Source organism: Dermacentor andersoni, chromosome 5 (assembly GCF_023375885.2).
Source record: "Dermacentor andersoni chromosome 5, qqDerAnde1_hic_scaffold, whole genome shotgun sequence".
NCBI lineage: Eukaryota > Metazoa > Arthropoda > Arachnida > Ixodida > Ixodidae > Dermacentor > Dermacentor andersoni.
The window spans coordinates 112,031,799-112,050,750 of record NC_092818.1 but is presented as its reverse complement, the minus strand read 5'-3'; the positions used below and the strand labels follow the sequence as shown (position 1 = coordinate 112,050,750).

At 41.7% G+C, this 18,952-nt stretch overlaps 1 protein-coding gene across 5 annotated transcripts in view; it reads left to right on the top strand.

Annotated features, from left to right (window-relative positions):
* The window catches only part of row (relative of woc), an 83,214-nt gene that overhangs the window by 40,369 nt on the left and 23,893 nt on the right, over window positions 1–18,952 (top strand). For 4 of the 5 annotated variants that reach the window (XM_050179936.3, XM_050179934.3, XM_050179937.2 and 1 more), the window contains exons 10-12: window positions 8,670–8,985; window positions 12,828–13,173; window positions 16,445–16,639. In XM_050179936.3, coding sequence (XP_050035893.1) covers window positions 8,670–8,985; window positions 12,828–13,173; window positions 16,445–16,639 — 857 coding nt within the window. The remainder of the gene's footprint in view (window positions 1–8,669; window positions 8,986–12,827; window positions 13,174–16,444; window positions 16,640–18,952) is intronic. The other variant, XM_050179939.3, reaches the window with a different exon arrangement.

Here is an 18,952-nt window from a genome sequence, read left to right as displayed (position 1 = left end):
TGCTGACTATTTGTTAAATACTGTGAAATAATATATTTGTGAATAGGCACGGGTGCCTGCGACTTTTTGCAGCGCAAAAATGTTAAAGCATCACATGGGTGCCTAATTTTCACATTGTTTTTCATTGTACAGTATTTCTCCTTAGTCGTTGGTGAGCACATTGGTGTGTTGTGTTATAGTTATTGCTATCTGTCCAGGTTTTAAATGGTGTTGCCAGTTTTTTACAGGCATTGCCAATTTATGTCCCGATTGACATGTGTTTACAGTTGTCAGCAATTAAGTAAAGGCATGGTGTGAAAAGTATTGAATTTTCAAAATGTATAAAATGAATCGCAATGTTGTCTTTGTGTTAAATAAATGTATGCTTGAGGAAAACGTCAAGCACTGTTGCCTTTCTGGTTCTCTCCCCCTTCCGGTGACTGACTTTACCGTGAAAGAAATGGCAACTTGTGGGTCTTCACTTTTCGATGTTCATGACCATTTCATCTTTGATACATTGCCCTGTCATGTGTAACGTGTCATGTAATGAGGTTTACAAGTAATCAAAACTTGTATTCTGAGGTTACCTTGTAGAGTGCACCATTATCACACGGTTACATAGATCTTTTTGCTAACACTGTTTGATGTAAAGGACAAAGCACAGGCCTTTACTCTTTCTGCATCAATTTGCAGTGCACTGTATATACTACATCTGTTTACTTGCCAGATTTTCTGAAAGCCGTTTCATAATTGCTGTGCCCTTGTGTATTCCCTGGCATGCCAATGGTGTTGTTTCATTGCAGTGAAGCAATCCTTCTTCTTGTTCGCACTGTGTACGAGAGGGTGATAGTTCTTGATCTGAACTTAGAATGGCACACATCTGAATCTGCTGTTGATTTCGTCCCACAAATAAGTTTAAGTACCTCAGTTTGAAAATTGTCTCATCGGTGCCTGTGTTCTTGTATTGGTGTAAGGTTTTGAGCTGTCACATTGTTTGACGCCGTGAAAGTGAAGCAAACATTACGTAGCAATGTCCTCTTTCACTGGACTTGCTGACAGAAGGACATGTCTGATAAAGTCATTTTTACTTTGCTTGAGATGTCCAGGCCACAAACTGCAGTGTTATCACAGAAATATGCATTTGTTCACTCAGCCTCATTATGATGACAACACGTGTACTGAAATTTCACGACTGTAAGCTTCTGCTCAGGTGGCATATTCTAGAACGTAAAAAACAAATGAATGCTGCTTCTGGCTTGTTCCTCTTGCTTTGGCTCTTCATTGAGGCACATACTGTAAAAACACTTCTTTCCGCTACCTTTTGCTGACGGAATAAAACTCTGTCGTTTTTTTCACTGGCATTGAGTTTTGTGTTCATTATTGCTACATAAAGCACAAAGCAATTTCCTTTTCAATTAGCCACCAGCAGCGAATTGGTCTTAATATGCATTTGAATGCTGTCTTCCACATCAGCATTGAACACCACTTGCTCAGCTTATAGTCGTGACATTACAGCCGATGCTTGAACAGTGTGTTCTATAGATCAATATCAGTAATGCATGTTGGTGAAAGCTTGGAAGAAGTGCCTATTATTACACCCGGGCCTTGTTTGGAAAGAAAACAGCATTGTCATTTGCATATTGGGAACAAGTGGCTGTTTTGATTGTAGGTTTTACTGAAAGCAGTGGCAGATCAATGGCAGAGCAAGAGCCCTATCTCATCACAGGGAACACTTGCTATAAATCTGCATTTGGAGCTTTTGTGCTCCAACCAGAGCAAGTAAGAGTGCTCTGGAAAAATTGAATTCAATATGATCTGCCTTTCCATGTGCCATGCTTGTAATCTAATCTACGTTTTGAAACAAAAACAGTTTCTGACATGCAGCAAGCTTAGCTGCTACATATTACGCCAGCCCATGGCCATACTGTCGCAACTTGAGTATTCACATGCAAAGTGTCGGTTAATTTGGTAAACGAAACTTTGAATGCAAGCTTTGAGGAAGAACAGTTTAATCATTAAGCAATGTCTCTATCTGAGCAATGACAAATGGCCTCCTCAGTGAGGTTCGAAACTTCAAACCTCTTCATTTGCAAAAAGAACAGATTATCAAAGGCACATTTGCAAGCCCTAAAGGGCCCCTTACCAGGTTTGGGAATTGTAAACAGACAAATTAAGTGCATAGATCACATGCTGATAGTTGTGTCTGCGAAGTATCCAACTGCTGCATGATGCAAAAAGAGTGGAAATTTAAAACAAAACCCTGTGCCCTTCCTTTTGAAGGAGGCTCGAGGAGACTCAAAGTTGCATGCATAAATGCCATTACATCAGACACTTTGCCTGCAATGTTGCCAATTATGGCACGGAACCTTGGTAAATTATCCAATGCAGGCCGCACAAGACCACCACTGGAAGTTCACCATACAGCAAAACGGAAAAGAGGGAAGGGAGGCGGGGCTTATGACATGCACGATTCACTTCCTCGGCTGGGGTATGGGAGAAGGCAAGGAAGGAATCTAGTCAGAGAGGTAGTGTTTGTCAACAATGTCGTCATGCTAGCATGAGAGCTCCTTTAAATTCTGAGATGGATTCCGAACGACTAAATCCTGGAGGCTATCTTTCAAACTGTGAAGTTTCTTAAGAAGAAGGGTCAACACAAAGTCATTGACGTGAACAATTATCCATTACTGCAACAGGGCTAACAAAGTAAATGTCTGCTGTCCGGCGTAATCTGCTGATGACTGTGTCAATTGGTGCTGAAGAAATTTCGTCATGCAGAGTTCCTGCTTGCATCCACCAATTTATTAACGATAGTCTCAACTGCTCCACAGGGTGACCTTGCCTGAAAATCCATTCTTTGTCTGCCATTTGAACAGAATTTCTTTGAAAAGAAACAATCTAACTCGGGAGGTGTTCTGAATCACCTATTGGAATTTTGTGCATAGGTGTAAAGAATCGAGAGATCGCCCAGCCTTTGGCATCAAAGGCTGCCTTGAGATTCACTGCACCAAATACTGTGAGGCCTGGCCCTTTCTCTCTCTCGACCTCTCTTTTTGGTGTTAAGGGAATGTCTCCACAGCGAATGTTCTGTGAATTTTGTGACCTGCATGGCGGATGTGACAAATATATGTTATGCTCACTGCTGGCTTGTTTATGCCAATATTTTGCATGGGGATTAAGCTTTGCATGTTATTCTCTATAATATGTTTGCCAGCAATGAGTGCATTACTCGTAAGGCATAAATAAAGGTGATGTCTGCAGGCCCAGCACTGAGCTTTAAACCTTCTGTTGTGAAGAAAAAGAGGCATCAAGAGCATTGGCACGAAGGTTCAATAGGCAAGTGATGACACTGGAATGAACTCACCCTGTCAACTGTTAGATTGGCAGATCGCAGCAGCCTTCAAAGTAGCCCCGAAAGACTTTTCTAATTTATCATAGAATAGCCTCAGTATTAGAGGATGTTGTCTCACGAATGTCATGCCACAGATTTTCCAAATCCTTCAAGTATTGGTTGCGTTATCAGCCCGATGAGCGACTTTCTTTTCGTCTCCGCTAGCACACTGGGAGCTCACAGAGGAGAAGCCAAGGGGGTGAAGCCTCACCCGAAAGTTTAGTGTCTCGGCAGTGAAAGGGCTCATCACGGCATCTTATGGCAGCCGCGGTTGACTATGCTACACAGCACACCGCTGCTACCTTGGGGGGCCACGCGCAGCAGATGCAGCTTATGTGCAGTTGTCATGTGTAGACCGGCAGGAAAAAAATGAAATTATTTTTCTCCTTTTGAGAATGCACGCATGTATGGTTGGTTCATTTAACTCAAAACTAGCACTAATGTATTGCTGAGAATGTTCTCGTGATTGCAAAATCAGCCACTTGCATTGGTGGGTCCAGCTGCCTGCAATGACATTGCATGACAACATTGCAGAAGTGAGAGCAAGTGATATTTTGCTGTTTCTGACACGACGTTGTAAGTTCCCTGCTGCATGTAGTGCAGTAATGTTTGGCTCACATGTTCACATCAGCCTTTACGACAGGTCTGCAGCATTTCTATTTTCAAAAAGTTCTTCAGGGCCCCTTTAACTTCTTCCTTATGAATGAGGCAAGTACTGGTGCCAGGTTCATTATTGCATGAAATAATATAAAGTCTAATCCCTACAAAATATTGGAGCGCTAACAAGCCATTGCTGAACGCACAAAAGAAATTTAAGTTGTCAAGCCATGAATGCACAAGTCGCAGTATTTTGCACTGTAGTAGAGTAATCAACCGGAATTTATGCTATCTAAGACATGGCACTTGTAAATATTAACACATTTCTTTAGCCTTGGAAAGACTACCTAAAGGAAAAGACTGCCCAATTTATACACCTCTGTGTAGTCCTTTGCTGTGTGTCTCAGGGTGATGCACGGCCACGTAGCACAAGTGCAACAAAAATCGGAACCATCTAGTTCCTTTCATAGCTTTACTGTAAGAAATATTGTGCATTGGGGGGCGGGGGGCAGCATTTGCTGAAGGTTGCAGTTTGTGTGGCAGGAACAGTAGGAGAATAAAGATGCCGCTTTTACAAGCTTCTTTTAGATTCTGCATTTATGAAACAACACATCTGAGCTAGGCACTCTGTTAAGAATGAACTTAGTGCACTGAAAAGCAATGCAATGGCTGTTTTATGTACAAAAAGGGCATTTTTTTTTCAAACTCCTCACGCATGCTGCGACAACAGGATCAGAGCACATAATCACGAGAAACTAACTGCGGGCTTTCAGTGAAGGGCCATCACACCAGATGTTGAGCTTGAGTTGTAACTTGCATGTGAAATTGTACATGTCCCATAGCAAGCTGGAAAAATTTGAGCACATTCATTGTGATGTAAAATTTGCATTCAATTTTTTTCATATCACAGTCGAGCCATACAGCAGTCTAACAACACTAACAAGTGACAAAATGAAATGTGTTCTGCATGATCAGTGTGCGGAGTATGTGCATGTTTTCATTTTCACATATGCATCCAGGCAGCCAGCCCAAGATAGTTTCTGCAGGCATTATCCGGGTTGGGCTGTTTTTATCATGCGAATGGAACAGTTGGGTGCCAGAGTGTACGAGCAACGAGCGAGGATAGTCCGGCACAGCATGCGTGTAGTTTCGGAATGTTTCAGAGCAAGCTTCCCCCACTTCTTGAAATTACACTAGCCGTGCCAAATGGCAGCTGTTGTCAGTGGGTAGAGCTTAGAGGCAGTCATTGCGAATCAAAGTTTCGGGTTGAAATGCGCTCGGAAAACCCAGTTTTTGTGTGTATAACCATATTGGTCCCTTTGCTGTCAGTTGTAGGGATGAACTGAGAATAGATGACTATGTCATGGGCTCCTTTTATGGTACACATGCTAAGCTGCATGTCCAACAATAAAGGAGTATCCACATTGATCATGTATAAAAAGCTGAAATGTTAGATGGCTGTAATGCCTAGGATTGCACATGGCATTTGAGTTCAGCTGACATAGAACAGAAACTACAAGAAACGGAAGTACTGGGTACAGTTCATTTAGATCCTTCATCTGTACAGCTGACTTTCCTGATACCTCAGAAGGGCATGCAAAATTCATTGATATAATGTAATGTTCGAATTGAGCATTTAAAGATTGTGGATGCACTCGAGCATTTTAAACAATGTCAGTTTAAAAGTAAGGTCGGCTTAAAGACTAATTGCAACAAAATTTTGGAGCACATAAAAAAGCTTGGCTTAAGTCAGTTCAGATATATAGGAGCCTCCACGCAAAATATTATGTGGCATAATAGAAGTGGCATGAAAAGCTTCCAAATAGGGCTGCTTTTGATACTGCAACTGAAAAAAATGGTTTCCATTGCTGTCCGCCGGAAGTGATGCATGACTTAGAAGGTGCAGCTCCTCGGCATAACCTCTGATATAGGGTGGCACCTGTAGCTGCTCATAGCAAGCTGGAAAATTTCGGAGGTGGGGTGCTGGGACTTAATCATAGCAACAACCACCAGGTGCGCACATTGTCTGCTTAGGTGCTGTTCAAAGGCTGCTAACAAGAAAACGAAGCAATTACCAGCCCTATGGCTTTGCAAAATTTTCTTCAGTGGTATGTACTACTCGTTTATAACAAATTCGGTCAAAAGGGAATATTCGTTGCAGTTGGCCTTTAACAAATCTCGCTTACCCAAATAGAAGTATGCCATAACTTATGAGCCCCAAACTGCCGAGTTGAGTGTGTTGTGTGCCCACAGTTGTAGACTCTCATGCAGTTTTGATGCAGCATACAGTGTGTTGCTGCCATCGGACTTAACCCGAAAGTCGGGCATGTTGCGTGTATAACTGCCATTGTCACAAAGTGTTGGCTGCCGAGTTCATTGTTCCATCTCTTGCTGGCATTACTGCACCTTTCAGCATTGTCTTTAACCACTCCTAGTGCAGGGTGACAGCCAATGAGAAAACTATATATATAAATATATATATATATATATATATATATATATATATATATATATATATATATATATATATGACAAACCACATGACAAACCATTGAGCAAACTGGGATCCACTAGTCTGCTTTCCAGCACTGGCAAGTACAGATACTGCGTACTCAAAGGAGTCGCATAAGCTTCTGATGGAAACACTACCAGTTCTGAAACAACAGGATGTTGCTATCATAGAAACACTAAAAGTTGACATATCAGTTGAGAACCTTTCTTTACGTCAGTGAGTCTCTATAGCATTTCTAAATGTGATGTCATACTGCCTTAGAAGGAGCATGTGGCTAAAGCAATCTGCTGCTAAGCAAATAAGTAAGCAATAGAAGGAACTACACCACAGGTGTACTTTATTTTTATTTCAGTATATTCTAAAGGCCCTCTGTTGGAGGTTATTACATAGAGGGGATATGCAACATTGTCATAGGTAACATGTAAGAAGTGACAACAAGGTACAGAAGTGGCAAACAGGGTAAAACACTTGTTTCTGATAAGATATCACCTGCAACACTCCGCGTAAACTGTACAGGTACGCTAAGTAATTCGTTGAATAAAACAAATCTCCTAGTTGAAGGACAATTGCAAAGTATTTGTACAAATGGAGTTGTAGAGAAAGTGGCGCACGAGCTCAAGCAATTGTTAGAAGGTCATGTCTAACACTTTAAATGTTGTGTCCAAGATCTCTCGGGCGAACAGTTATACACATTCCTTGCCACATGCAAGATGTCCCATTCTGGACTCGCTCAGTGCTGCGCCTAGCACATTCACATTTACGATGTGCATTAGACTAGAGATACACCCTATGCAGAAGTGATCAACGGCCAGCGAACAAGGGAGGTCCGAGGCGTGTTCATCCACATTTGATCATTTCAAGTGTCCATCTTCCTGTGAGCCCTTTGTTCTGTTTGGAAGTCTGCACAGGAGTTGTTCAAAGTAAAATTGACTGGTGGCTTCGTCTATTAGGCAAACATCTTTTTCTTGCTGAGGCAGTCTTTGTGACGCACATCTCCAGCTTTCCAGCATGGCAGATTAGCATAGAACATACCATGCAGTTCTTCTTCTTCTTCTTCTTCTTCTTCTTTTCTTTTTAAGGAGGTATACATTTTTTGGAGTTCAAGAACTTTTGATGAATTCTGATTCTTGTGGCAGCAGGGATGGCCATATAATGGGGTTCCCAGTGCCATCACTGATAAGGCAACAATGAGTTTTTGTCATGTAAAAGTCTTGAGGTGAGAAATCAAAAGTTTTTAATTTATAAAACCCTGCATTGTGACAGCAGGTTTCATGAATAATTAGGCTGCTGCTGATGATGGTGATAAAGCCTGATTTTCTTGTTACTCTGAATAAACTTTACATGCGATACACAGGGGAAAAAAAGTACGGACATGATACCTGCTGCTACCTCCTGTTGTACAACACCATGCCTATGTCTCTATCATAAATTTGTCTATTCATTGCCATCAGGCTATGAACTCATCAGACCAGCCCATCGGACAGCTCCATGTGCAACACAAGACTGGAACGACCTTCCTGGCAATGTCACCCTCATCAGATCGTAGCCGGTTTAATATAGCCATCGAGAGTCATCACCATCATCAAACTTCTGAAAAGCTTGGCAATCGGAGGCTTAACAGGCTGTACGACTAAGACACATTTCTGTCCGTGCTTCTTTAGAAAATGTCACTTGCACTGAGCAGATTCTCACAGTGTACACATTTGCATGTTCTTCTGACTAAAGCCGTTAGCATTTTCTGTTTGTAGGGATGGGGAGCTAATAGTGTTTTATGCAACCACCGCACCATTTAATGTATTGTTTTCACTCATAATGCGAAGTCTGAAAGGAGCGCAGGCTACACGCATGTACGATAGGACTCAGTATTCAAGCCTGCACTATGAGGGAGCACATTGATGCACTTCAACTGGTGCAGCTCTGCTTTCTATTATCCTGACTGCATATGTCCTTGAGAATTTTGCAGCAAGTACTCCAAATTTCTTGTTTGCTGACACAGCAGTTTTGTCTGGTAATCGAAGCATTCTGCTGCATTAAAAAAAAACTAACAAGCGCTATCTGTGTTAAATGCAAAGTGGTGATGCTTTTTTAGGCCACAGCAGATGAAAGTAAAATGTCTTAACAGCAATATTTCTTTCGAAAAAAAAAAATTTTTTTTTTTACTTCTTGCTCACTTTCTGATTCTTGTGTGTGCAGGTGCCAACGTAAGAGCTTGCTGCAGCAGCCCAGCTTCTTTGCACGCTTTGGGCTACCACTCTGGAAGCTCATCTGTCTGGTTTACCACTGGGCACGCCAGTCAGACCTTGCGACCGTGCTTTCAGAGGCTGTAGTGGATAGCTTTGTGGTGCGCAATGTGTGGCGTGGCCTGCAGGAAGTGTGTGCCCGTGCCGTGGCCACGCGGCGTGCCAAGCTAGGAGGACCAGGCATCCATGTCGAGGTGGCAACTGCCCAGCTGGGCCGGTACCTGATCCTAGGTGCTCTTGACCGCTCCACTCTTGAGACAAGGCTCAAGGTGTGTTAAGATCTCCTGAAAGATTTCTTCTGTGGGCTGCGCACTGAGGTGACCGGAGCTTGAAGTCTAATTTATGGAGTCTCTCCCCCATAAGTGTAGCCTCACAAACAGAAACAGGGGTATAGCAAAGCCTGTTCACGTACAACAAAGAGCACAGGTACGAGTGCAAATAGGCCAATGGCACCAACAGACCAGCAGTTTTCTATGTAGTTGTAAGTGGTCATTTATTAAAGCTATCTTAAAGAACCGGAAGGAAAGTAAATTGTTGCTGGCCACACTGCAACTATATAGTTTTGCCTGCTGACACATCAATGGCAGCCAGCAAATTGTGGGGGAGTAACAGGACAGGACGAAATCAAAATTAAATTTTGAGGTTTTACATGCTAAAGCTACGATATCATTGTGAGGCATGCCATAGTGGGGGACTCCTGACTAATTCTAACCACCTGGGGTTCTTTAACGTGCACGGCCATTTTTGCACTTTGTCCTCATCTATATGCGGCTGCTGTGGCATAGATTTGACCCTGCCCCTTTGGCTTAGCAGTGCAATGTTGAAGCCATTACGCCACCATGGCAGGTAATGAACAGGAAGAGAAAATATCAGAAAATTGAGTTAGTGTATTTTTGTTTTTCTCCTTATTGTTATTGTGGCTATTAGTTTGTAACCACTTCTATGTTTCTGCTGCTCCATCCCCTCCTCCCCCCTCTTTGTAATGTCCTCATCTAAGGGTCTTTAAAGCTACTGTGAGTAAAAAAAAAAAAAAAATGCAATAGACCTTTTTCATAATTGTAAGGTTAGCTTTCCTGCAAGGCAGTCTGCCTATCTAATGGTGGCATAGTCAATTTTCGAAAGCAACTGTACAAACACGTTTGCTTGTACTGTGACATGTAAAATGTAGATGTGCCGCCATTGATGAAACCATGCGTAAGAGCGAAGCCCCTGCAAATACATATAGCACTTCGTCTTCATTTGTATGTTGACTGGTGCCACCATTACTTGGGCAAATGTGCAGCGCAAGGAAGTATACTTGTGGATTATGAAAAGGGTAGATTAACTGGAGATGCCACAAGGTAGTGCATCTCTTTTGCAGATAGTAGCAAGCTTTCAGGATTCGTATATGGGCTGTAGGTATTGCATTTTAATGATAGCCTAGCACCCAAGTACCACTGTTGGTGGCCTGCCCATTGACCTCTTATGATCGAGTCCCATCTATGCTTGTAACATCACATATGCTGCCAACTTTTATGATATTGTAAAATGCCTGATTTTTAAGCCTGTTCACTTCATAAGGGTGACACCTAACTTTACAATTCTTCATACACATCTAATTGACGGCAAAACTAATTTCAAAAACACGAATATAGTCTCTGACCAATTTTCCAGAGCCTGATTTTTTCGAACCCTTCAATTATTCGGATGTACTTGCAATAGCAACAAAAAGCAATGTACAACGGTAATTGGGTTTTTGGTCGCCGTTGCTGGAATATTTGTGAATAACCTTTGTAAACATTTCTGTTTATGTATGGATCAGATCATTGTCGCCCCAGATGTATATAGCAGAGTGCCTGTTCATAGAACAAAGTCAGTAAATGTTTAATAAATAATCAATATGTTGAGTACTCAAAGAATGCTTAGTATATTTCACAAAATTTTGGTGCTCTCCAGCTTCAAATTTCTACACAACCTAAAGTTGGAAGGTCTGACATTGTGTGGAATGCTCTTAGAAGCACTAGAATGTGTGTATAAAGTTATTGTTTATCTATTTATTTCTTTATGTAAAAATACATAACAGGCCCCTACATGCATTGCATGAGGGGAGGGGATGCACAATAAATGTCAAGGCGTTATAAGATGAATCTGAAATGTATAAGGGTGTTCAGAAAGTAACTACAAATTTTATGTGGGTATCATTTAAGATTGACAATACAAAGTGCTTTCTGCAGTTCATGTTGTCTTTTAATTCTTCCATGTCTTTGTTTGGTATGTTAAACTCTCTCTCTCTCTCTCTCTCTCTCTCTCTCTCTCTCTCTCTCATTTACAAATTGTGGGAACAAACTTCTTCATCTTTCTTTGTTTTGCAAGCTCTACCTTGCGGAACTTTTTGTTTCCTCAAGCTAAACAACCAACTGGCCCATCTCGCAATCTCGCTGTAACCCTGTTCCCATCTTTCCCATAGAGTATTTTTGTTATACACAGTATGACCCACTATCACACTAAAGGCAAATATTAATTCACCGTGGGCTGTTAAAATACCATTCCATAAACCTCGCAGCTTTTGTTTAGTGCCAAGGAAAGACTTAGTTTAAGATAAAATCACACGTGAAGGGTCCGCATACCTTCAGCACAATTCAAATTGCCCACCCCCAGGTGGGGGAGTGGTGATTTTGCATACATCGTCACCGCACTTTACTCCCATTGGCGAGTAAAACACCATCTGACAGACGGTGCAATGATTTTTTGTGCAAAATGCAAATACTCGGCCATTGACGAAACTGCACCAAGACAGAATGTTGGATTCACCACTGCAGCACCTTTCGGTCAAGTGGCATAGGCCATTTGGGCATCCAGTGACATCACATGGATGTGGTATTGTCTGCTATTTGCAGTTTGTATGAGTTTTGCGAGGCAGGAAAACCAGCACAGCACATTGCAGTAATGAAGCTGCTGAAGCACAGGCACAGAAAGCACGCAAAAGCACAGGCAGAGCAGAGTCGAGCAAAAATGAAACATTGCGGCCGCCCGCGTCGTTTTTAAGGGTAATGTCAATGAGGTTGTTTTTTTTTTTTTTTTTTTCGGAACATCGCATAGAACTGGACTAGTAGCATTTTCCTTCATCTTATAATGCAATGCAATGATTTTTTTATTATGAGAGTTTGAGCACTAGTGACCGAATTATAATGAGAAGTGCCTATGTCATTGATCTAATGCTTGAATGTCCCGAATGAGTCGCAAATGATGTCCTGCATTTACCTCAATTTCTCAATTAGTAAAACATTGTTCGTGATAATATTGACGCTTTAGACATTTTTGAGCATTAATATACCTCTTTAGCTTCACTTAATATTTGCCTTTAGTGTCCCTTTTGAGGTAACAGTAAACTAATATTTTGGGACTGATTACAGCTCAGTTTTGAGATAAAGGCCCTGACAACAATTTTTTGCTACTATAGGTCCACCTTACGCATCATACGAAGCACTTTTTCTTTGTTCGCATGGAATAGATAATCTGTTCAAGTTTCTAAAATATTCTGAGGTTTTTCGTGCCAAAACCATTATCTAATTATGAGGCATGCTGTAGTGGGGCACTCCGGATTAATCTTGGCCACCTGAACCTCCACATCAATTGAAGTAAACGACCATTTCTACATTTTGTGCCCATCAAAATGCAGCCGCCACAGCTTGGCTTGAACATGTAGCGTTAAGCTCAGCAGCACGACACCATGGCCACTAAGCTACTGGAGCAGGTGATTTGTTTAAGTGGCTTTAGTTTGAATACTAATTAGTTGTTAAGAATGGACCATATTGTACAAGGCTTTTCTGGTAGACCCAAGCAGCCCCACTGCTGCAGTCAATATCCTTCCGCCCTCCACCAGAACATTTTGGTTAAACACTATACCTGTCTATCCTACCTGTCTATAAAAAACACTATACACTATCTATCCATCTGCAGTCCCATTCAAATAGGCTTGCTTCCCTAACAGCAATTGTTTTGATCGTCTTGGCAGCATCCTTTCAGCATGAGAAAGATGTGATGGGTGAGGACTGGTGTGGGACTCATTCACGAATGTGGGATGTTGTGGTGTGTCAAAATAACTTTTATCGTCTCTCTTGTTCTCTGGTAGGCAGTGTCAGTGGCCTTGGGCTGGAACTCACCTGTATTCCTAAAGAGCCTCGAGCTGTGGCTGCGGCCTGGCACTGTCGTCATTACTGAGGATGTCAAGTTCAACAGCTTGGCTGAGCAAGGTTTTCCTGTGCGCTGTGGGGCCCGTCCTGGGCCTGACTTGGTCCACGCATACTTGATGCGGCGGCTGACAGACGTCTTTGGACACTTTATGGTGAACCAGCTGAAGCTGGAGACTGTGCAGGGCTTTCTGGACGAACTGCAGTGGCGGGAGCGCTTTGCTAACCATGCACGGGAGGCCTTCTGGCGCATCTTGGCTGACGTGCTTGACCACAGTGGGTGGAAAGGTGCATTTGCACTTCTTTTTAGGTTGCAGAAGCACCTCTTAATGGTTCTGTCTGGTTATGCTTAAAATTATGTTGCAATACAAGTGCTAGGGCTAATGGAGTCGAGTGTGGAGAAAAATGACAGCGGTGTACAAAAACTTCAGCAATAGAAAGAAAAAAAAAGGACCCTCTTCTTGATCTGCGAGTGCACTTTTCCGTGTTTTGTTTTTGCCTGACTAATTGTGAACGTTTTGCATGCTTGACTTGGCACATTTGCACAGCGGATCGCATGATTTGGGGGTATAGACAAGCCAGTTTGTTCGGGGCAGAAAACACAAGTACCCCATACCTGTTCGCCACCTTCTTGAGGTTGTGGCTCATTTTGTGGAAATAAGGAGCCACCTGAGCCTTTCTTTGGGGACCCTGCTTGCCTCTTTAGCCCACCTTGGAATTACTGCTGCGTTTGAGCTTCTGCAGCAATGTTTCTGCCACCGAGGTGATAACCAAACGTCGTTTGGTCATCACCTCAACACAATGCAAATGTGCAAAATCAAGCACGTAAAACGCTACGTGCAAAAGTGTGCCACTGCTGTGGTTTACCAGATACTGCTAAGTTGCAAAAAAACCTATGTCGAGCAGACCGGCTGTTGTGTGCACAACCAAATGAGGGAGCATGCAAACAATTTAAAAAAAAAGGTATGAGTGCCCATCTCTCTGCGCATTGCAGATCGTGCTGCTATAAACCACGTTTTTCTGAGCTGAGAATCCTGGGTAGGAGCAGAGATAAAATCACGCAGGAATTGCTAGAGGCATATCATATTAGAATCTTTCTTTTTCTGTGTTTTTTTTGCTAAAATATCATGTCGTTCAGCAGGCACCAACTCACCCAAGAAAAAGTTATTGTGCATCGTAAAAGGCACTGTCTGCACGTATCTAGTGATTTGAAAATTGACTGTTCTTTGAAGGGGCATTCTTTTTAATATAGGTGTTACTACCGTCACAGTTAGGGTAGCCGCAAAAAAAAAGCAGCCTCCCTATTGCTCTCTGTACAGTTGAACCTCAATAAGAAAGTTAAAGTTTCATGTGTTTTGTTTTGTTTTCTGTTTTTGTTCTAATCATTATTGCAGACTGCTTTTCGTTGTCTTCCCTTGTGCGTTTAGTCAGCTTAACTGTTTCTACACTACTAAGTGAGCTAATTTTGCATTGCGGTTTTAGTTTAATAAAGTCTGTGCAGATTGCAATCATTCCTTGACAACTTCTACGAGAAGTAGAGTAGTAAAACAAGGACTGAAATCGAAAGCGGGTATCAATGTGGGTCAGTTGTAATGTAGAAGCAGTAGACATTGCTTTACTGCCTGTTAGCCAGGCACTTCGTCAATATTTGCACTGGGTATATTCTGTTCGTATTTTCTAGAGCATTCAGATGCCAGTGGAATAAGTGTAGGTGTAAACTCTCACTAGACAGTGGTGACAGTTGAGTCTAGCAGTTCTTGAGCCAATTTGCACTGGCTTCGGAGTAATTACATCCTGATGGCAGTGAAAGCAAAAAATACCGGCAGCACATTTTTGCACGCAACTTATATGTGCATTAGCACAAGCATGGGGCAATTTTTATGTGCCAGGATTTTGCATCATTATGTATTTGTACCTGAATCATAGAAAAGTGTACAGGATGAGCGTTTCTCTGGACCAATGGGGCTTTTCATGCCCAGTGGCTTGTTTTTCTCTTCAAATCTTGCAACATTGCATAATGTATGCCGTGGTTCGGTTATCTAAGGTTTTTAGCCAAAAACAAACTTTCACAAACAGCCAGTTGGCAATGGGAAGGTGGTGTGTGTGGTGCAAGAGCTAAGCAACTTATGCACTTATCTAAGGTCGTTGATTGAAGCTGCTATTGCATTTTTGCCTCAGTACCTATCTCGACCCCATGGCATGCTTCACATTGTAAGTACTTATTTCTGTGTGTTCCTTATGGCAGTTTCGCATCTCAGGTTTACCCAGTTGCCGATTTATCCGCGTGGGTCCCGAGAAAAACCCTGCGGTAGTAATAATCATTTAGAGCTCATAAATCTTGCAGGGACTTAGATAGACCATTTATGAATCAGTTTGTTATTACTTGTTTGTAGTTCAAAAAGAAATTAAAGTCCACCCATGTGGACACTGGGACTCTATAGTAGTAGAACAAAAAATGTTAAACAAATTTTATTGCGTTGAGATTGCGTTTCTTCAAGCAGTTTTACATAAATATTGTCCTTCTCGTTAGTTCAAACAAGACACCTTTCAAAGCAAAACATGATAGGGCTTAGGTCTTATCATTATCATCATCACTTCGAGTGAAATTGTAGAAACAGCTGCGCTCAACCTCAGTGCAGAGATGCACAACACAAAATGTGCAATGCAACGGTTTTGAGTCTTTTTGGAGCAGGCAGAGTTGCGGCTTCATGCAGCATTCTTGGTGTAAGCTTTTTTCAAACAAACGTAGTGCTTTAGACGTTCGGGCTATTGTACTTGGAGCGGCTTTATTTTCCGAGGGGAATCTGTGGAACGTCGTATTCCTTGCAGTCTGTGGGCCTCTCTAGCGGTGAAGTGAGCAGCCATTCAGCTATGCACACCAAAATGTAATTCAGCCATGCAAAATCAAACAATGGCCGCCAAAATCAAACTCGCAGGCACTGCTCTAGACTCCCAATGTCCATCATCGTGGACATAAACATTTACTCACTAGTAAAGAAAAGCACATTTGTGCCCTCTACAAAAGAAACTGTTCATATTTCCCTCAGTTCCTTAAAGGATACATCTTTAGTTGGGCTGTTACAAGCGTGGAAAATATAATAGGGATACGAATGTGGGCGGCTGCCATGAAACGTGTTCACGCTCCAAGCCACCATTTTCCAATGACATGACACTGCTCACTTACGCTCTATTTGGCCCAAACTCAGCCAGATGGTAGCACGTACTCGTAAAATGCAATGGACAAGTGCTCACGGTGATTCCAAGCGTTGTTCATTGTATAAAAAATTTTCTACACAGGGTGGATGCACCAGGCCTGGCAAGGTTATAGCCCATACACAAAAACTTGACTTGGCTGTCATGTGAGGCTCTTACTCTGCCAGGCAACTTTGCTAAAAAGTACTTACAGATACAAGTTTGATTCACCTTTCTGACAATTTTGGGGTTAATTAATGTTCCAATTAACATGCCATGTCTGACTCTGTCATCATTGCTATTCAAAACTTTCTATGAGGGACTGAACTATTTGGAGGCCATATAGTTCCACTGTTCATTCTTTCAGTATCCTTCGAGGACATGCTTGGAACTGCTTCAGATTCATCCGGCCAAAAGGTGCCTAAAGCAGAGCCTGAAGTTATAGTGTGTGACAGCAGCTCAGAAGATGAAAAAGGTGATGGCAATGATGATCACATCTCTAGCAATGACAGCAAAGACTCGGAGATGGCAGCTGACCAGTCCAAAGCAGCAGCTAAGTCAGGTAACTGAATCCTTTCATAGTGCAGCTTGCTTCTCATTAGTGGCAGGGTTAGCTCCTTTTTGGACATCTGTCTCCCACTTTACTAATTGCGATGTGCACTCACGTTTATAAATTTAGTTATTTCAGCTTTTGATAACTGCGAGGTGCACAATTTTTGTGACACCTGGAAGGTTGAAATGGAGGCTGTGATAAAGCATGCTGCAAGAACCTGCATGGATCAACTTCAGCAGCAACTGCAAGGCATACAATTGCATGCGCTAGTCAAGTGTTGTGCTCTCCTGTCATGAAAGAAATGAGGTGGTGCGGCAAGAAGCTGAAGTCTTGCATTAATACATTGCTCTTTATTCAGTAGCTTCATCATGATGGTGTCGAACTCGTTAGCTATCCCTTAGGCCCAGAATGCAAGCCAGTCAAATCCACTACATTGCTAGGCACTGTTACGACGAACATGAAGGGGCCCTAGTTTTTTTAATCAAAAGTTGGAACTCAGAAGAGCAGTGAATCTTTTTTGAAATATAACGGACAATGATCTCTAGACTGTCGACCTTATAAGGAGATTCAGCTTAACAGAGTGTCTGAAAGGGTGCTTGCTGTGAGTTTTTTTTTTTTTTTTTTTTTTTTTTTTTTTTTTTTTTTTTTTTTTTTTCAACGGTGTCACCATAAGTGTCGCCTCGTTTGCAGCCATTATAAACCCCATTACTACAGGCCCACATAGGATCAATGCATATGTGGTATCTGAGAGCTTTATGTATGCCACACAAATGTAGCTGGCTTCTGTTAACTCAACATCACTCACTTAGATGCACCTTCTAATTGGATTGCATTAAATGTACCAAATGCCATGCACATATGTTAAACAGTTTTTTTAATTAAAACATCAGAAAGTTCACTCTCGTTATATTTTAAACTTCTAAAGACCACAGATTCTTATTCGAATTTATTCAAAGTTGAAAAAGATATGTCTTGGGGAGAATTGTGAACTGCTGTACAACTGATCTACAGACAAGGTAAGTTCATTTATTTGGTGCTTGCCAAAATGTCCAGCAACCGCTGTATCCAACATTGGCACGCATCAACTACTCATGCCTTCGGAATGATCTTTCAGCACCTGTTTGTTAGCACATTGCTCTTTGCCTCAGAAGCCAAAAAGCTTGAATTAGCTGAAGGCCATTTGAATTGAGTGGCTTCAGAATGCATTGAAAACAACAAATCAACTAAATTTCTCACCCTAATCTGAAATCAGCAGGCTATTGGCCTATGGTAGTTTGAGTTATCTCAAGTTGGCTGTAATTCTAACCATGCTTTGGGTCTCGTCAAGCTAAAATTAATATAGGTTGACTACTCCGTGTGGTTTATGAAGCAAAAAAAGAAGAAAAAGAAAGAAAAAATGGTTTGTGCTGGATTTGTGAAGATAATTTTTCTTTTGCAGTGTATTCTCTTTTTTTTTTTTCTTTCTTTTTTTACAGCTCATCTCCTTTATTCTGTTCTCATGTCTGGTTCACTAAATAATGTTTGTTTGTTTTCACTAATCCTAATGTTTAGGTACTTATGTTGAGCTGAACTTCTGCTGAACCGAACAGATTTCTGAAGTTCCATTGTGTTCTTCTTAAGGGAGTCTGCTTTTAGTGTTTAGTGTATGCAGTGTGATGGCACTGACTTAACACCATTGTCTGCACTTCGTTTATACTCACAGTAATATGTGATTGTTACAATCAAATAGGAAACATGTCCTTTAAGATTATTTAGTAGGAAAAAGAAAAGATTAGCTATCGTGTGAGTGGTTGGCAAAGAAAACCAGTGAGCTTTGATGTGAATGAAATAGAGTTGTTTAATTAAAACCGCATTATAGCCAGTCCTGCACCATAAGCAGTTATGTTATAAGCAGTCTGAACTGTACTAGTTTAGTAACATGCATCTCCACTCTAGTCTTCTTTGCTTTGTTGTGTAGGGGGTCAATGCCGCAAGTCAAAACTGAAATGGTGCCTATTCTGATCACGAAATTTTCCTATTTAATAATCTGTGCCCATAACCTACCTGCACAAATAACCACATGCAGAAACACTAAAATCTTTACTTACAAGATAGCCCCAACCTATTTTCAGCATGAAGCAAAGCTCCATAAAAGATTTTTATTTGTAGTAGCAGCAACTTGATTTGGGTGGGTCGTTGCCTATGTTCATTCAACACCACTATTGCAGCCTACCCTCTGATGAAGTGTGGTGGGGCTTGACGGCTATGCAGAGCTCACTGCCTCGCTTGCACTGCAAGGAAAATTTCGCTTATATGTAACGCACCACAGTGTCATGGAGATAG